This window comes from Panthera onca, chromosome A2 (assembly GCF_046562875.1).
Source record: "Panthera onca isolate mPanOnc1 chromosome A2, mPanOnc1 haplotype 2, whole genome shotgun sequence".
Classification (NCBI taxonomy): Eukaryota; Metazoa; Chordata; class Mammalia; order Carnivora; family Felidae; genus Panthera; species Panthera onca.
In genome coordinates this window covers 50,691,427-50,710,387 of record NC_138340.1, presented here as the reverse complement: position 1 = coordinate 50,710,387, position 18,961 = coordinate 50,691,427, and the positions used below count along the sequence as shown (strand labels likewise).

At 45.0% G+C, this 18,961-nt stretch overlaps 1 protein-coding gene across 6 annotated transcripts in view; it reads left to right on the top strand.

The window, feature by feature from the left end:
- Window positions 1-18,961, top strand: part of SRGAP3 (SLIT-ROBO Rho GTPase activating protein 3) — a 261,924-nt gene that overhangs the window by 230,341 nt on the left and 12,622 nt on the right. For all 6 annotated transcript variants that reach the window (XM_060631641.3, XM_060631640.3, XM_060631644.3 and 3 more), the window contains 4 exons: window positions 1,393-1,527; window positions 4,620-4,725; window positions 4,938-5,165; window positions 7,978-8,057. In XM_060631641.3, the coding sequence (XP_060487624.1) occupies window positions 1,393-1,527; window positions 4,620-4,725; window positions 4,938-5,165; window positions 7,978-8,057 (549 nt within the window). The remainder of the gene's footprint in view (window positions 1-1,392; window positions 1,528-4,619; window positions 4,726-4,937; window positions 5,166-7,977; window positions 8,058-18,961) is intronic.

The following is an 18,961-nucleotide window of genomic DNA, read 5'->3' as shown; positions in this document are numbered from 1 at the left end:
GGAGGTCATATATAAAGAACTTTTGTCCCTGGAAAAATTGGAGACAATCTGAGCATCCCAAAGACTAGTGATGATAATGGATTATGACACGTTGAATTAGAAATGATAAAAACAATCCCTTAAAGATGCTAAATAATAACAATAAGAAGAGGAAGAGTGAGGGGGGCATGGGGAAACCTTTTCTTTATGGCAGAATGCCAGCTAATAAATGTAGAAGGAATGACAGAATTAGAAAATCACCATTTTGCAACCTAGGATACTAATTGATTTAGGCAAAAATCATCAGTGGATGTTAAAAGCATTGGGTGAAACATGTTGAGCACAATGACGTGCACATACATCACTTGTTTTTTTCAAAAATCGTTTATATTCTACACTTACTATTACAAAGGGGAAAATAAACCTTTGCAGTGCAGAGATCTGGAGGTTGTCCCCTTAATCCATTGATCACACTTAGCAACACCAGTAGCAAGACGGGCTGACATTATGTGCCTCCAGATACAATAAAGTGTCTACAACATGACCCATGTGCTATTGTTGCCACAAATGTTTAACTTAAATCTATTCTTGAGGAGACAATCAGAGAAATCCAAAGTGGGAGGCATTCTATAAGGCAACTGGCCTGGACTCTTCAGAAGAGGCAATATTGTAAAAAACGAACTATGATAAAAAAATGTTGGGGTGTCTTTTACGTTCAAAAGACTAAGTTGGGGGCATCTGGGTGGCTTAGTTGGTTAAGTGTCTGACTCTTGATTTTGGCTCAGGTCATGATTTCGTGGTCGTGAGATCAAGCCCTGTGTCCATGCTGGGAATGGAGCCTACCTAAGATTCTCTCTCTCCTTCTCCCTCTGCCCCTCCCCTCTCTAAAAAAAGAATAAATAAATAAAATAAACATAAGACTAAGGAATCATAACAACCAAATGAATTACGGGACTATTGATCAGATCTTAGCTTTTGAAAAAAGCTATGAAAGACATGGGACAATTGAGAATGTTTGAATGTATGGAAGATGGTGTTTTGGAACTATTGTTAATTTTTTCTTAGATGTAATGATGTTATGGGGTTATGTAGGAGAATATCCTTATTGGGAGAAATGTGTTCAAGTATTTAGCAGTGATGTGCTATGATGTCTACAAAATACTCTCAAATCATTGAGCAATAATAAATACAAGTAAAGACAGAAAGCAAACATGGCAAAAGATGAGTGTAAGTTAATGAGTGCGAGTGAAGGGTGATGGATGTTCAGTATTTCAGTTTTACAGTATTTCCATATATTGGAACGTTTTCAAAATCAGTTACAGGGAGAACTGCTGGGCCAGGCCATCCCTCCTGCCATCTGCACATTTCTTGTCTCTTTACCAAGCTGAATCATCATCTCCTGTTTCTTCTCAGGTGAAGACCCCCTTGTGGATGATCAAAATGAACGAGATATCAATTCAGTCGCTGGTGTTTTAAAACTGTATTTCCGAGGACTGGAAAATCCACTCTTTCCTAAGGAAAGGTTTCAAGATTTGATATCTACTATTAGTAAGTATTTCCCAGGTGGAATGGTGGAGTGATCAATTCCATGGCATATCTTTATTGAAGTTGTACGATGGGCTCATCATTATGTAGGAAGGAGGGATACTGAAAGAAGCAGTATGGTCCTTGTTCTCATAGAACTTAAAACCTAGCTGTAGAGATAACAGGATGATGTATAATGGAAAATGGCATGGTACAACCCTGGGTATGAATGGCGCTTAGAAGAGAAGAGGCAGAGGAAGACTTGGTTTTGCTTTAGGAGGAGCCTACCCAGAGTATCCTGGGAAGAGTTTGAGGGCACACAGACCAATGGGACCAGCAGGAGGGTGTCCCAGCCAGTGCATGGTGCAAGAGGCTGGAAGGGTAAAATAGAGCAAGAGAGGAGAGACCTTGCAAGGATCTGGAGCTTTTCTCATTGGGTAATGGGGAGCCATAGAGGATTTGGGAGCATGTCAGCAATATGACAGACAAGCAAAATGGTGAAAATAAGTTGACTGTGGGCTTCTTCCAATGTTACAAGCCATCAGAGTTCTCTTTCACAGGTATTTCTGTGGATGAAGGCAAGAGCCCAATCTAGAGGCCTGAAGTAAAGGCACCTTGACTGTAAGATGGCCAAACCTAAGGCAACATTTTGGGAGTTTCTAAAAATAAACTTTTTAATATTATAATATGGAAATCTTAGTATTTTAGAATAAACTCTTTAATTGATTTACAGAAAATTGCCCCACACCCAGTGTTATTAGGGATGCTTCTCACAATGCTCTGAGAGATTTGCAGCCAGGAAAGGGCCGCTGGGGGTTGGAGGCTTCAAGCTTCTTACCTGCCTGGTATAAAAGACCCTTCCTCTGCCCTTCTACCCTCCACACTACCTACTGCTCATCTTTCCAGATCCACTTCAAGCTCCAAACCACCCTCAGAAATTCCAGGCCATGGGGGCGCCTGGGTGGCTCAGTCAGTTGAGCATCCACTCCTTGATTTCGGCTCAGTCATGAGATTGAGCCAAGTTGGGCTCTGCACTGGGCATGGAGCCTGCTTAAGATTCTCTCACTCCTCTCTCCCTCTACCCCTCCCCTGCTTGCATGGGTATGCGTTGTCTCTCTCCCTCTCCCTCCCTCCCTCTCTCCCTCCCTCTCCCTCTCTCAAAAAAAAGAGGAAAAAAAGAAAAAGAAAAGGGAGAAATTCCAGGCCACAGAGGCCCAACCCTGTCTGAGCCCCATGTCATGTGCTCAGCTAGTGTTTCCGGAAGCCCCACTAATCTATTTCCTGAGCAGATCACCTGAGCAGACAAGGTTGTTGACCTCTGGCGCAAGCTCATGACATCACATACCTGGGATCACACCTCGAATCACACCACAAAAAAAAAAATCCCTTCTGATTTCCCTCCCAAATCCTGGGAGGATGTTTACTTCAAGGAGAAAAATTTCAGAGGTCTATCTCCCTCCTAAACAGAGAAATGGGGCCTCAGTCTCAGAAATATTTGTAGAATACACTGCCAACCTATAATTTAGTACCATTGTTTTGCTTTCATTGTATCTATATTTGTGTTACCTCCTAATTATAGCAAGTGTTCCTGGTTTCTCATTTACAGAGGGAGGTAAACTTTCCTTTATGAATAAATGTATTTAAGAAAAAAATGTAATTAAGTGGAGATGGTACTAGGGCAGTGATGACTGAAGCTGAGCCCATGGAGCAGCCTCTATAAAGGGCAATGGAATCACTGAAGGTCCAAGAACTTTTAGTTCTGCGGGAGGCTTGGGCAAGGCTTCTCACTGCCAGACTTCGAAGGTAGGCTACAGTGTGCTGGGCAGAGTTGAGAGACCACCGGTGAGTACAAAGGCCCAGGGGCACGAAGGCCCTCTGTGAGAGGAAGATGGTGGATGAGGCAGCCTGGCACAGAGTTTCTCAGTGGGGGCAGTATTGGCATTTAGGGTAGTGCGGTGCCTTGTTGTGTGTCCCATGCACTCAGGACACTTGATGCCTTGGCCCCTGGATCCGAAATGCCAATAGTGCCCTCCAGTCACTGTGACAACCTCAAAGAATGCCTCATAGATTTGTAAATGTCCAGAAGCGTGCACTACCACGTCATTTGAGAAACATGGCTCTGTATCATCTTCAGATACTTGAGGAAGGGGCAGCAGCTAAGCAGTGAGGCAGGCAAAGTTGGTTGAAGCCCTACGGTGAAGGGCCTGGGATACAGAGGAGAAACAAGAGAAGTTGCATCTTTTGTAAAGTTTATTTATTTATTTTGAGAGAGAGTGCATGAGCAGGGGGGGAGAGAGATAGAGAGAGAGAGAGAGAGAGAGAATCCCAAGCAGGCGCTGCACTGTCAGTGAAAAGCCCGATGCGGGGCTTGAACTCACGAACCGTGAGATCATGACCTGAGCCGAAACCAAGAGCCAGACGGTTAACTGACTGAGCCACCCAGGCACCCCAAGAGAGGTTGCGTTTTAAAAGGAACACGCTGACAGAATGTGGAGGTTGGAGAGAGGGGCTGTGAGAAAAACATGTTTCCTGAGAAAGAATCTGGCACAGGCTCGTGCACCAGCCCTGCAGACAAACATTAGAGCTCTGGGGCTCACTCTCTGCACCAGCTTTCCCTCTGCACATCCTCTCCACAAGGCAGAGTCCACAAACCTCTTCTCTTTACCAACCCCAATTTGCTGCTTCCACCCCTGGCCTGACTGATAAAAATACCAATGTCTCTGCCTAGGACTGACTTGAAAACGGGGGTCAGAGATAAGATCACAAGCATCTATCAGGCCCCTTGGCCAATATATAGCTCTAGAGTTGGTTATTTAGTCCACCCTCATTTCTGGCCTACTCTGTGCTGTGCCTATGATGTATGAAGCTGGTGTTCATAAAGGGGTTAAAGAAACATGGTCCGTGCCTGTGTCAGGACTCACAGGTGTCAGGTGACAGAAGCTCAGCTGACACTAGCTTCATTCATAAAAGGGAACGTATAGACTCACATTCTTGCTCTGAGTGGCCAGGTCAGGGTCACATATCAATCCCCTTGAACCATGTGGACTGAGCAAATGTGGGCTGTACTTGGCTCTCTGAGGATGAAAGACACCCCAAAAAGCCCCTTTATGTTACAGAACTGGAGAACCCAGCTGAGAGGGTGCACCAGATCCAGCAAATCCTCATCACCCTTCCCCGCGTGGTCATCGTGGTCATGAGATACCTCTTCGCTTTCCTCAACCAGTGAGTTGCCCGGCCAAGGGGGGGGGGGCCCTCTTTGCCTCAGCCCTGGCCTCCTTTGGGAGGGGGTGTCCTGAGGCTTCTACAGGTGCAGCTCTTCCTAAAACAGAACATGGAACCCTCCTGGACTTGAGTAGAGCCCTCAAAAGAAAGAACCCACAGGGGGGGAAGATTCACCTTTCTCAGGTGACTTGTGAGTACCTCCTTTCTTGTAGCCTCTCGCAGTATAGTGACGAGAACATGATGGACCCCTACAACCTGGCCATCTGCTTCGGGCCCACCCTCATGCACATCCCTGATGGGCAGGACCCTGTGTCCTGCCAGGCACACGTCAACGAAGTCATCAAAACCATCATCATTCATCATGAAGCCATCTTCCCCAGCCCCCGGGAGCTAGAGGGACCTGTGTATGAAAAATGCATGGCTGGAGGGGAAGAATATTGGTAAGATTCCATTCCTCTTAATATTATTATTATCATCATCACTGTCGTTTTTGCTGTTGAGCAGGAACAGTAAGAAACCCTTGGATTTTCTTACTGCTTTTATAGTCTTGACTCCCATATGCATTTTCTCATTTGAGCTTTGCTGCAGCCTTATACCAGAGATAGTTGCATCAGCCAGGACTCTCTTGGTTTGTAAGGGACAGAACTACAACTCAAACTGGTTTAAGCTAAGTGGGAATTTATTGATTTTCTTTACTTAACTAAAAAGTCTAGGATTATGACTTCAGGTATAGCTGGATTCAGGGGTTCAACTGTTATTATCAGGAATTGGTCCTGCAATCCCCAACCCCTGGCTCTGCTTTCTTCTGCATTGGCTTCATTCTCAGGCATCCTATCCTTGGTGGCTTCGGGAAGACATATGGTAACTCCAGATTTAGAGAACATTCTCTCAGCATCCCCAGTGGAAAAAGACCTTCTCTTTCCCAAGGGTCCCAACATAAATCCAAGAAGTATATCCCCTTGCTGAGGCTTGGGTCTGGTGAGCTAATCACATTAGTTAGGAGATATTAAGCTATCAATGGCCAGGTGTGTCTTAAGCCCATCCGAGGCAGCAGGGGGCTGGATAATAATCCCCACTTCCACCTCTTGAGAAACAACTTCTCTTTTCCAGACAAAGTGAGTTCACATTCTTTGAGAGCTCCAGGCCAGGTCAGCAGTTGATAGTCGGGTACCTCTGTTTACCTGGTACTACATGAGGTCTTAGGAGAAAAATTTTAGAACCTAATCAAAATCAGGGCTGGCCACCTTCCCCAGACTAAGACCTTAAAATGTGGTAAAGATAGGGCATTTTTTTTTAATGTGGAAAGGACAGGAGATTCAGAACACCAACTGACAAAGACCAGTCAAAGGGTTCCTGTTCATTCTTTATACCCATTCCTGCACAACACACAGCTGTATATTTAGGTATTACCCACACTGCTTTCAGCTAGGTGCCTACAGGGGGTTTTGTCTTTGGATTATCAAAGCATTCCTGAACTCTTGATTCACTTCAAAGAAGGGAGACATTGCAGCCCCTTTGTTTCCCACCCTGCTCCCCATAGAGATACGGGCCCCGCTGTCTTGTAATCACAGCTCTGTAGTAACCTTTATGTGAGGCTCCAGGAGCAGGTCTGTCCCTGTTCTCTAACAGAAACATTAAACAGCCAGCAAGCGTACTTTCTGGACAAAGAGAAGCTTTTCACACAGCGTTTGCAACCATTCCTAGTTCTCTTTTCTTGCTGCAATGTGTGTAATTAGTGTTCTGGGAAGCGTCCTAAAGATCGGTTGTACCTACCAAAGAACAATATACGATAACCATACTTGCCTCGGTCCCATTTGTGTCTCATGAGAAAGAAAAACTATTAATTACATTGGAAACATTTGCAAAGCCAGAAGGGGGGATTTGGCTGAGGGTCTCCTTGCAGTGGACAACATTCATTCATTCAACAGTTGGACAAATGGGTGTTGAGTGTCTGTCCTGGGCCAGGCCCTGGGCAGGGGGGCAGGGATGCCACCTGAGCAGGATTAACCCCTGATGCAGGGAGCTCCGGTGGAGGAGGAAACCGGCAGTTCCAGAAGTGAGGCTCCTTGAGCCCATGTAGCGAGGTCAGGAAGGGCTTCCTGGAGGAACCTTAACTGAGACCTGTGGGATGAACTGGAGTCAGCCAGGTGAGGCATGGGCAAGGAATGTTCTGGGCTTGGAGCCTTCAGTAAAGTGGAAAGTGGTTCCATGTGGCCAGAGTGTTGCTTGTGCCAAGTGAATGATGAGGGTGGAGGCTCCACAGGCCAGCAGGAGCCAGGTTATGAAAGGTCTTAAACAAGCCACTGTGCAGAGTCTGGACCTTATCCAGGAGGCAATGGAGAATTTTCATAATGAAGTTCGTATTTTTTCAAAAGGCACTGCAGATGTCACCTCCTCTAAGAAGCCTTCCCTGACCACCCTATGCAGGTCCCCTCAGCCGTTCTTGTCTCTGCTCATTTGTTCCTACATAACACATCTCAGCTTGTAGCAGTTTTCTTTCCTGGCCCACAAGGGCAGAGTCTTACCCATCAATACGTCTCTCCTACCTCCCACAGTGCCTGGCATATATTAGGACTCCATCAATGACTCAGTTAAAAAAAAACTGACTAGGTGAATAAACCCTGGCCTGAAGAAGCTTATAGTCTAGTGAGGGGGTAGCGGCTGGCAAAATTGTCCCAGTGCATTAATGACCAAGTCTGATAGGCCTGGATTCAGGCTACCCACTCCCACGCCCATCATGGCTGCCAGCCTGCTTCCACTAGCTGTACTGGTTTGGGATTTTGCACACAGCATCGTGAGGCACCCGGAGGACCCAGCACCTTGTGAGGTGGACCCACGCCACCTCTCTTGGGGTGTCACCTCCTCTGTGAAACCTAGAACCAGGCTAGGTGAGTGTCTCACGGCACCTCCACAATTCCTTTCTGTTCTGGCCCGTGGTCCTTCCAAGGATAAATGCCAGGGTTTTATGGTGCCTTCTGGGTCTTACAGAACACCTAGGAATTCATAGCCCAGCAAATTCCAGGGCTGGAAGAAGCTGGAAGAGGGTATTCAGGATAGCTTTCCATTGAGGGGGCTGGGAGTGGTTTCCTGTTAGGAATGTCCATGGGTGGTCAGATGGACAAGACAGGACGGTGCAGGCCTGGGCCTGACCTGGGTCAAGTGCAGAGGTGGGCTTGGCTGGCACTTATGGGATGCTGAGGACAGTGTGAGGGTGCAAAGCCCAACAAGTCCCCTTCCCGTGTTTCTTTGCAGTGACAGTCCACATAGTGAGCCAGGGACTATCGATGAAGTTGACCATGACAATGGCACGGAGCCTCACACAAGTGATGAAGGTGAGTGAGGGGGAATCTGGGGCCAAGGAACTCACTTGGGGCCTCTCATGCTGACTCGTGCCTGCCCAATGGCTCGGCTGGCCCGCACACCCCCTCCAGCCTTGCCAGTCAGCACCTTGTCCTCTAGAATAGAGGGGGGCTCTGAAAGACATTGGACACATGTGCACCTCCATTCACCACACTCCTACTGGCCTGTCTCCTCCCTTTCTGTATCCTGCCTGGCCCGAATATAAATCCTAAGTGACGAGAGTTTGCTAAGTAGGAAGCATGCTTTGTCTCCTGTCCCTCCCCAACCAGGGATCTGTTCTGTATCCAGCTGTGCTAGGACTTGAGGTACTTCAATGAAAGACACATGGGTCACGGAGGAGCTCCCAGTCTTGTTACCTGACACATAGGGAGCAGCTCCCCATGACACACAGAAATTACACTCAATGACAGCTGTGTCCCCAGTGTGGGGGCGCCTCAAAGATGAAGCTGAGCAGTGATGGCCCAGGGAAGTGTTGGAGGGAGAGAGGGAAAGGCTGGCCTGGGCTTGAGGGATTCATCGGACCCTTCCACCTGATGGATAAGGAGAAGGAGAAGATAAGGATAAGGAGAAGAAAGTTGGGGAAACTGGACTGTGTAAGACAAGCAATCTGGATAATAGGGGCCCAGTGCCAGTGAACCCATGAGATAGAATAGACAGTGCCCAGGGCCCATGGTACTTTTAAGGACCCCTGGAAATGTTTTGGTTTCATTTAAAATAATGAGAAAAAAGAAATATGATCCATCGTGGATTGTATTCATCTTTATACCAACGCAATTGTAAAATATAATTTTTAACTTTTTTTTTTAATGGAGGAAGGGACCCACGCAAGAAGCAAAAGTGCTTGGGCCTCACAAAAGTCATAACACAATGCTATGTAGACCAAGCATCGCCCTCCTTTCTCCTGGTGATGGTTTTCCTTTTTTTTTTTTTTAATCCTTATTTAACGACTTTCTTCTGGGCTTCTGTGTTTCCCTTTGGAACAGTCCCAGGCCCTGTTGGCCACCATTTTTGCCAGGAGAGCTGGTACGTACTCAGGGGTGGTTTCTGGGAGCTGGTGAAAGAGGCAAGACTGATAGGGAAGTTTTCACATTCTGGTAGGACTGTCACACTTGCCAATGACAAATACTCCAACTCAAAGTGACTTAAGCATTAAAGGCCTCAGATCATACACCAGAAAAATCCCAGGTTAGGTATAGCTTCAGGCATGGCTGGATCCAGGAGCTTAGTTGGTCTTAGGATTTTGTCTCCATCTTCCTGTTCTGCTTCCCTCTGTATTGGCTTCGTTCTCAAGCAGGATCTTCCTGCATGGTGGTCTTTAGCATTTCCAGGCTTTCATTGTCCTTTTGCCCAAAGTCCCAGTGGAAATGAGCTTCCTTTTCATCATGGTTCCAAGAAAGCTCCTGGGGTAGAGTCTCATTGGACTGCCTTGAGTCACACACCCAGCCAAAAACCAATCACTGTGGCCCAGGAGGGAGCCCACGGGTCAGGCCTGAGTCACAGATGTGGAAGATCAAATCTAGGTGTAGTGTTCATCTCTGCCAGAATCCTCAGAGGCCAGAGTTTTCCTGAGCTGAGGAAAATGTCCTGCAGAGCCTTTGTGGGGAGATGTGAAGGCTGCCACTGTCTGCATGTTGGCAGGGATTTGCTTTCCTCTTTCCTTCTTTTCTGTCTCCTGTCCTACTACCTCCGGCTCTCCCTGTCCCTTTTTGTTCTGTCCATCTGTTGCTTTATTTCTCTGTGTGTGTGTGTGTGTGTGTGTGTGTGTGTGTGTGTGTGTGTGAAGCTCCCTCTTGCTCTAGATCTTGCTCTCAGTCTCTCTTCCTCCACTGGGGGAAAACATCTCTCGTCCAATGAGAGAGATGATTTTTCAGAATTAGGATCTGTTGGGAATGCTGCCGGTGGAAGATGTGTCTACAGGAGATGGGTCAGGTGCCTTGTGAGGACCCTCACAGCCCACCTTCTTGGGGGCTGAGGTCACTTCCAGTCATCCTGTGCATGCTGAATTTCCCCACAGCCCCTTGGCCTGGGAGGTGGAAGGCTGCTGTGGGCACTGGGTAGGAGGAGGGACAGAGAGAACAGTCTTGCTGGGCAGCCAGGCAGCAGCCACAGGGCATTCCCAGCAGGCTCCACCCCACGTCAAGAGCACCCCCTCAGAAAATGCTGCCTCACTCCTCCCAGAGTAGAGGCACACAGTATCCCTGGAGTGGGGTGAGACAGCTTCTCGTCTGCTTCCCCAGAAGGTCCCTTCTGTTGTTCCTTGTCAGGCTGCTGGTTTCTGAGAATGACAAGGGCAGGAAGATCATCCTGGAAGGTCAACAGCCAGCTTCAGGAGAGCCAGGTTCATGCTCCCTGCAGGTTCTCATTATTTCCTGTGTGGTCATGGTGGCGGCTGCTGAATCAGGAGCATCCTTTGGAGGAAAATTAAGTGCATTTCCTAAATGTTTACGTGCAAGCCTGCCCCAACCAAATCGGTCACCCAAGTACTGAGTTGCAGGAACAGTTGAGGGGGTGCTAGACTCTGAGAAAGGAAGTCTGGATTTGAAAGTCAGAGAGAGGCCTTCATGGCCCTGTGATCTTTGATGAGCCATGTAACCTCAGACCTCAGTTTCCTGACATGTAAGATGGGAATGACGGTAACAAGAGAATTGTGACCTAGGTTACAATGAGGTTACATATGCAGAGAAGCTTAGCACAGTGTCTGGGACAACTAGGTGATAGGAAACATTAAGACTATGTGTTCAGTATAAATCCTTTCTAATTCTGATCAAGAATCTGAGTCCAGGGGCACCTGAGTGGCTCAGTCGGTTAAGTGTCTGACTCTGGCTCAGGTCATGATCTCATGTGGGTTTGAATCCCGCATCATCTCTGTGCTGACAGCATGGAGCCTGCTTGGGATTCTCTCTCCCTCTCTCTCTCTGTCTCTCCCTCTCTGCCCCTCCCGCAGTTGGATTCTCTCTCTCTCTCTCTCTCTCTCTCTCTCTTCTCTCTCAAAATAAAACCCCTGATTGTGAGAACTAAGCCAAATGAAAACATTGAGGCAGCCTGTCAATAGCATCTTTATTAATTGGATGCTAAATGAGGAACTAGGCTGCCAGATAAAGAAACTACTAAAATCAGTAACAGAAACATGATCATATAGTTACAATATGTCAGTTTTCAATTATAACTGCACCATTATTCTCTCACTGATACTTTCCTAAAATTCTCCCAGTTGACTTCCACTCCTTGCCCTCCATCTACATCTGGAAAGCCATTAAGCCGTTAGCTCTTTGGATGTATTGGGTGTCCATAAATGGGCTTTAGGAAATCTATTACAGGCAAAATTTCATTTCTTTTGGAATGTGTGCCTCTGAGAAGAGGTGCATGGTTTTCATCAGATTATTCTAGGCATCTACTAGAAATCAGGGTAAGATTTCGATTTGCTTGCAGTTCATGATATTTCCTTTAATAATAATAATTTTTAAAAAGGCCAAGCATACATAAAAGTGGGAGGAAGTTTTATATAATACCTGTCACCTAGTTTCTACAATTGTTACCATTTTGTTATATTTGTTTTATTGTGTATCTATCAATCCGTCTTATTTTAATACATTTCAAAGTGAATTACAGCCATCAGTACAGTCTCCCTCCAAAGATGTTAGCATGCAATGCTGCACACAACAGGGGTCAGCATCGTTTATGGTTCTATTTTTCAAGTAAAATTCCATACACTGAAATATATAAATCTTAAGTGTATCATTCCCTGAGTTTTTATAGATGCAAAAACTTGTGTAACTCAAACCCCCACCAGCATACAGAACATTTCCAACACCCTAGAAAGTTCCTTCATGCATTTTCCTGCTCAGTCCCTTACTCCCAAAGCCCAAGAAGCAACCACTGACCTGAAAAATTTTTTCATCATAAGTTAGTTTTGCCTGGTCCAGAACTTCATATAAATGGAATTGTGCAGAATAGTGTCTTTTGATCTGGCTTCTTTCATCTGGCATGACATTTAGAGATTCGTGCACGTTGTGGGTATTAGGTGAGGTTTTGACAGCATTAAAATGGTGTCACCATCAGTTACCACACAAATGCCCGATTCTGCCTGAATCATGGTCACCCATCTGGAAGAAATAAAGAACAACAGAAAAAGAGAGCATCAGCTCCTTCATTGCTAACTTGGCTAGTTTTCCTAAGCCCTAGTGCAGAGATGGTCAGCTGGCCCGTACCACGTGGCTTAGACCCAGAACCTAAAGAGGACTCTCCCTTCCTCTTTTATTTTAACATTTATTGAGATATAATTCACATACCATACAATTCTTCCCTTTAAAGTATACCATTCAGCGGCACTAAATGTAGTCACAGATACATGCAACAATGACCACAGTCAGTTTTTATCACCACAGAAAGAAACCCCAAGCCCCCTAGCCATCATTTCTTACCTTCCCCGCCAAAAGCAACCACTAATCTACTTTCTGTCTCTATGAATTTGTCTCTTCTGGACATTTCATATCGGTGGAATCATGCCATATGTGGCCCTTGTGTCTGGGCCATAGTGTTTCATTGAGCACAGTGTTTTCCAGGGTCATTCTTTTGTTACAGGTGTCTGGAATTTATTCCTTTTTGTGGCTGAGTAACGTCCCATTATATGGGTAGACCACATTTTGTTTCTCTTTTTGTCAGTTGACGGACATTTGGGTTGTTTCCACTTTTTGGCTGTTATGAATAATGCTGTCATAAACATTTGTGTACAACTTTTGTGCAAACATACGTTTTTATTTTTCTTGGGTATACACCTAGGAGTGGAACTGGATAGCTCTACATTTAGTCATTTAAGGAACTTGCCAGAGTGCTTTCCAAAATGACTATTCCATTTTATATCACCACCAGCAGTGTGTGATCTTTGTCAACACTTATTATTCTCTGACTTGTCAATTCTCGCCATCCTAGTGGGTGTGAAATGGTATCTCATCGAGGTTTTAATTTGAATTCTCTCATGACTACTGAGGCCGAGCCTCTCCTCATGTGCTTGTCAGTTATATATCTTCCTTGGAGAAATGTGTCTTCAGATCCTCTGCCCATTTTAAAATTTGGTTATTTGGTTTTTTATTATTGAGTTGTAAGCGCTCTTTATATATTCTAGATATAAGTTCCTTAGCTATATGATTTTCAAACATGTTCTGTTTGAAACATGGGCCTTTTCACTTTCTTGATGGTGTCCTCTGAAGCACAAAAGTTTTCTGATTTTGATGAAGTCTAATTCATCTGTTTTTTTTTTTTTTCTTCTGGTTGCTCATGTTTTGGTGTTACATCTGAGAATCCTCAGCAAATCCAAAATCATGAAGATGTACCCTATGTTTTCTTTCAAGAGTTTTAGGTTTTAGGTCTTACGTTTAGATAATCCATTTTGAGTTAATTTTTGTATATGGCGTGAGGTAGTGGTCCAACTCCACTCCTTCTTTGTGTGTCACTATCCATTCGTCCCACCACCATTCGTTTTAAAGATTATTCTTTCCCTCATTGAATGATCTTGGCTCCCTTATACAAAAATCAGTTGACCATAGATGTAGGGCTTTCCTCCTGGACCTCTAGTTCTAGTCCACTGAACTATATGTTTATCCTGTGCCAGCATCACACTGTCTTGATTACTGTTACTTTGTAGGACGTTTTGAGATCAGGAAGTGTGAATCCTCTAATTTTCTTCTTCTTCTTCAAGATTTTTTTTGTGGCTATTATGGGTTCTTTGCAATTCCATATGAATTTTAGAGTCAGCTTGTCAATTTCTATAGAGAAATCAGCTGGGATTCTAATAGGGATTCAGTGTGTAGACCAGTTGGGGAGTATTGCCATCTTAGCAGTGTTAAGTCTTCTGATCCACCTGTCACACATCATTTCAACTCAGCCTCAGTTTCCCCATCTGTAAAATGAGGATAGTACTGCAAATATTCTTGTGGGGAGTAAATGTGATAATGTAAGTAGAACACTTAACACATGCTAAAAGCTTACTTTGTTCATGCAAAGTAATATCAAGTGTCAACTCATCCCAGGGAACTGTTCTACAAGTGGGAAAATTGCAGGTTATAAAATAAAAATCCCTGTCCTAATGGAGCTCGCATTCTCGTAGGAAGGATCTACAACAAACAGGTTTGAAAATAACATGTGCACGTACGTGTGTGCACGTGCACGCACACACACACACACACACACACACACACACACACACACACACAAGTTGAGATTGTGCTAAGTGCTATGAAAAAGAAGAAAGCAAGGGAAACTGTTAGCGGTTTGACATTTGGTACTTTGGTAGTTGAGGGTGGTCAGGAAGGGCCTTGCTAAGGCAATGAAATTTGAGTACAGACCTGAATGAAATTAGGAAATGGCACACAATGCTCAATAAATATTTGTGGAATGTGAAAGAATGCAAATGTCTGAGAGAAGGTATTGCAAGGAGAGGCAATAATAACCAGTGCAAAGGCCTAGTGGCAGAAAAGGTTTGGCATATTTTAAAAGCATCAAGAAGCCTTTATGAATGCTTATGCTGTGGTGTTTAGAGGTAAAATGTAGTGATGTCTGCAACTTTAAAGTTCATTAAAAAAATAAGATGGGCAGATGGATAGATGGACGGATGGATAGATAAAAGGATGGATACATAGGTGATAAAGCTAATACAGTAAGCTGTTAATGTAGGACTTAGGTGGCAGGCATATGCATGTTCACTGTAAAATTCTTTCAACTTTGTGTTTGAAAAACATCAGAATACAGTGTTGGCTTACATCAGAGTACAAAAGGCTGGTGAGGCCGTGCAGACGGGGTGAGGAGACAGCGGTAGGAAATTAAGCTGCAGAGGGCTCCAGGCTCAGAGCACGGAGGGGCCTCAGCAGCCCTGAGAAGACTTGGGCTTGGCTCTAAGCACAGTGGGAAGCCTTTAGAGGGATTTGAACGAGAGAGTTTCATGATCTGATTAGGATTTTAAAAGATCCCTCTGGCTGCTGTGGGGACAAACAGCTCTACCAAACATGAATGAAAGTGGGGAGGCCAGGCAGAGGGACAGTAGTGGTCTGGACCAGGGCAGGGGCAGTGGAGATGGCGAGACGGGTCCGATTCAGGGTACACTTCAAAGGAGTTGCTTATGGATTGGGTGTGTGATGCTTAAGAGCAAGGCTTTGTCCCAAGCAAGCTGGCAGCCCGTTCTATTTCCTGAGATGGAGAAGACGAGGGAATTAAGTAAGTTTGGGGAGGGGTGTGTGGGAGCGTGACAGGGGGGAGAGTCACATATTCTATTTCAGGTCTGATAAACCCAAATAAGAGACTTCCTAATAAATGGTGGCTATTATAACTTTTTCTACCACACACACTTACATAATGGCATCTGCAAACACACGTGCCTTCTCTCAGCTTATGGCTCAGCTCTGCTCCTCCTCTTTTCTTTTCTTCTCCTTATATTTTCCCTTCCTCCTTCCCCCACCCCCCACTCCCACCTCCAGACCTCCCCCAGTGACTGCTGGAGGCTCTGGAGATGAGGAAGGCAGGAACCAGAAACCCAGGCAGCCCCTCCACGTTCCTCCTGGTATGAGCAAACCTCTTCTGCTTTATCAGTGTGGGGAACTGGGCTCAAAGGAAGCCGCTGGGGTGGAGAGCACGCAGTCCTCTGGGTTCATTCAGCTCCTGATCTTGCAAACCCTCTGGCCTTTTTTGTCTCTGTGGATAGGCAGGCAGACAGGTTACCAGGCAGTGCTAGCCCATGGCTGGTGTGAGATCCAAAGGTGCAGCCGAGAGAACAGAGATCTCCCATTTTACTGAGAAGCTAACTCTGAGTCAAGATCCGAGTTAATGTGGCCCATTTAGCTGTGCTGTCATCTTGCATCAACTGTGTCAGAATAGCATTTAAAGACATTTGTCAGGAAGCCAGCTGCAGAAAGCTGGCCTGACTGCCTGAGGCCCAGTCCCTGTAGAAGGCTATCCCAGGCACTGAGGACCAGATGCATCCAACGGCCACTGCATCTCACAGGAGCACTGGCACAATCTTCTTGAGCCAACTACTTATAGAGGGGAGCCCTGATATGCATGCATGTGTGGTGGGGATTAACGGGGGAGAGGAACAAAGGAGGTTCCTCCTTCTGTTCTTTGACTTTTCATGCTGCCCTTAGCCCTTAGAAGTGCATTAGCTCTGGTAACAACTCTCATATAGAGCTAACTATGTGCCAAGCACTGTTGCAAGCACTTTATATATAGTAACTCATTTAATCCTCATAACAGCCCTATAAGCTGTGTACTATTATTATCATTCCCATTTTACAGATGAGGGAACTGAGGCTTGGAAAGGAGAAACAAGTTCTTCAAGGGCACGCAGCTACAAAGCAGCAAAGCCAGGTGTTCTGGACTTGAGTCCTTAATGAGCAAGTGGGTGGCTGGAAGGACAGAGAGGGGGAAATCTGTAAGGAATTCAGCAATAGAGAGTCAGCATGTATCTGCAGGCTGGAGAGAGCGGGGGTGGGGGGGGTCACTTCATTACTTTTTTGTCCTATTAGAATGTAATGCACTTATTATGTTTATATATGTAAATACATACATAAATAAATAGGTCTTACTTTTACAGTGTTAAACATCTGTGTGCTTGCTTTAAAGAATAAATACATTAATACTGATACACAGCCAGTTTCCTACCAAGTATGGGCATCTCTTAGGGTACAGCTGTAACACAGATTAAGTAAATCATAGGCATAGCTCCCTTTCTCTTCCAAAGGTCTCTTCCCAAACCTCATTGGCTATTAGGAAAACCACATAAACTCCCCACAGCTTAGATTTCTTATCTGGACCTACCCCATAGGGTAAAATTTTATAATTATAAAAATTATAATCATAATCATGAGAGCAACTGAATACCTAATGTATGTCTGTACTAAGCAGAGCACTTTCATACCTTATGGTTTTTAAAAATCTATTGAAGTCTAGTATACTTCTTTCTTTTTTAATTGAGATACAATTGACATATAACATTAGGTTAGTTTCAGGTGCACAACATAACGATTTGATACATGTATTGCAAAGTGATAACCACAGTGAGTCTAGTTAACATCCATCCCTACTCGGATGTATGTATGTAGTCACCATACGTAGTTACAAATTTTCTTTTCTTGTGATGAGAACTTTTAAGATTTACTACTCTCCGAGCAACTTTCAGTGCCATACAGTATTATTACCTGTAGTCATCATGCTCGACATTACATCCCCAGGACTTAACTTATTTTATAACTGAAAGCTTGTGCCCTCTGATCACCTTTACCCGTTTTGCCAACTCCTTACCCCCTGCCTCTGGCAGCCACCAGTCTGTTCTCTGTATCTGTGAGTTTGGTTTGTTTTTGCTGTTAGATTCTACACATAAGCGAGATCATATGGTATTTGTCTTTCTTTGCCTGATTTATTTCACTTCGCATAATGCCCTGAAGGTCAATCCATTTGTTCCAAATAGCAGATTTACCTTCTTTTTATGACTGAATAATATTCCACTGTATCTGTATACCATATTTTCTTAATCCATCTATCCATCTATCTTTTCAAGTGAGTACATTGTTTCCTGTGTATAAACACCCAGAAGTGGAATTACTGGATTATACAGTATTTCTAGTTTTAATTTTTTGAGGAAGCTCCATGCTGTTTTTTCCACAGTGGTTGCACCAGTTTACATTCCACTAACAGGGTACCAGGGCTCCCTTTTCTCTACATCCTTGCCAACACTTGTTCTTTCTTTTCCTTTTCCTTTTTTTGTTTTGTTTTGTTTTGTTTTTGAGAGAGAGAGAGAGATGCACGCAAGCAGGAGAGGGACAGAGAGAGGAGAGAGAGAATCCCAAGCAGGCTCCATGCTCAGTGCAGAGCCCGACATGGGGCTCAATCTCATGACTGTGAGATCATGACCTGAGCTGAAATCAAGGGTCTGATGCTCAACCGACTGAGCTACCCAGGTGCCCCTTGGTTTTGTTTTGTTGTGTTGTGTTTTTATAATAGCTATTCTGACAGATGTCAGGTAATATCTCAGTCTGGTTTTGATTTGCATTTCCCCGATGATTAGTGACGTTGAGCACCTTTCCGTGTATCTGTTGGCCATCTGTAGGTCTACTTTCATGCGTTATATTTTAATCCTCCTAAAGGCAACCGAAGTGTACGGAGGTTATGTAACCTGCCCGAGGTCACACAGAGAAGAGCTGATGGAGCTGGGCACTAGGAATGCCTCAGGGGCAGGAGCCATATCCTCATTGCTTAACCCTGTCAGCAATGGCTTGTCAGTAATCAGTGAAGAATAAAGGTTTGATTGGTAAATGTGTGTGTGCGACGAGATAAACTTGAGCTGTGGCCCCAGTAAGAATTCTCTCTCCCCCAAAATTTAGTCCGTGGATGAATGTGCTACTCAGCTCAGGCTGCTAGAACAGAACTGGGTGGCTTAAACAACAGAGATTTATTTCCCCACAGCTCTGGAGGCTAGAAACCCAAAATCAGGGAGCCATCAGGGTTGGTTTCTGGTGAAGCCTTTCCTCCTGGCTTGTGGACAGCTGCCTTCTCACTGTGTCCTCACTATGGCCTTTCCTCTGTGTACAGAGAGAATGAGAGAACTCTAGTATCTTGTCCTCTTCTTAGAGGGACGCCAGTCCTGCCAGATGAGGACTCCACCCTAATTACTCAACTTAACCTCAATTCCTCCCTAAACACCTGACTCCAAAATCCATCACATTGGGGGTTAGGGCTTCAGCCTATGGATTTGGCAGGGGAGGGAGGGACACAGTTCAGTCCATAACAATGAGCTTTGAAGAGTTCTGGGAACCCTTAAAATTGTATACAGCATCTTTGCAAGGATGGGAGTCCACATACACCCAAAAGGTTGCAACCACAAAAAGTATTATAA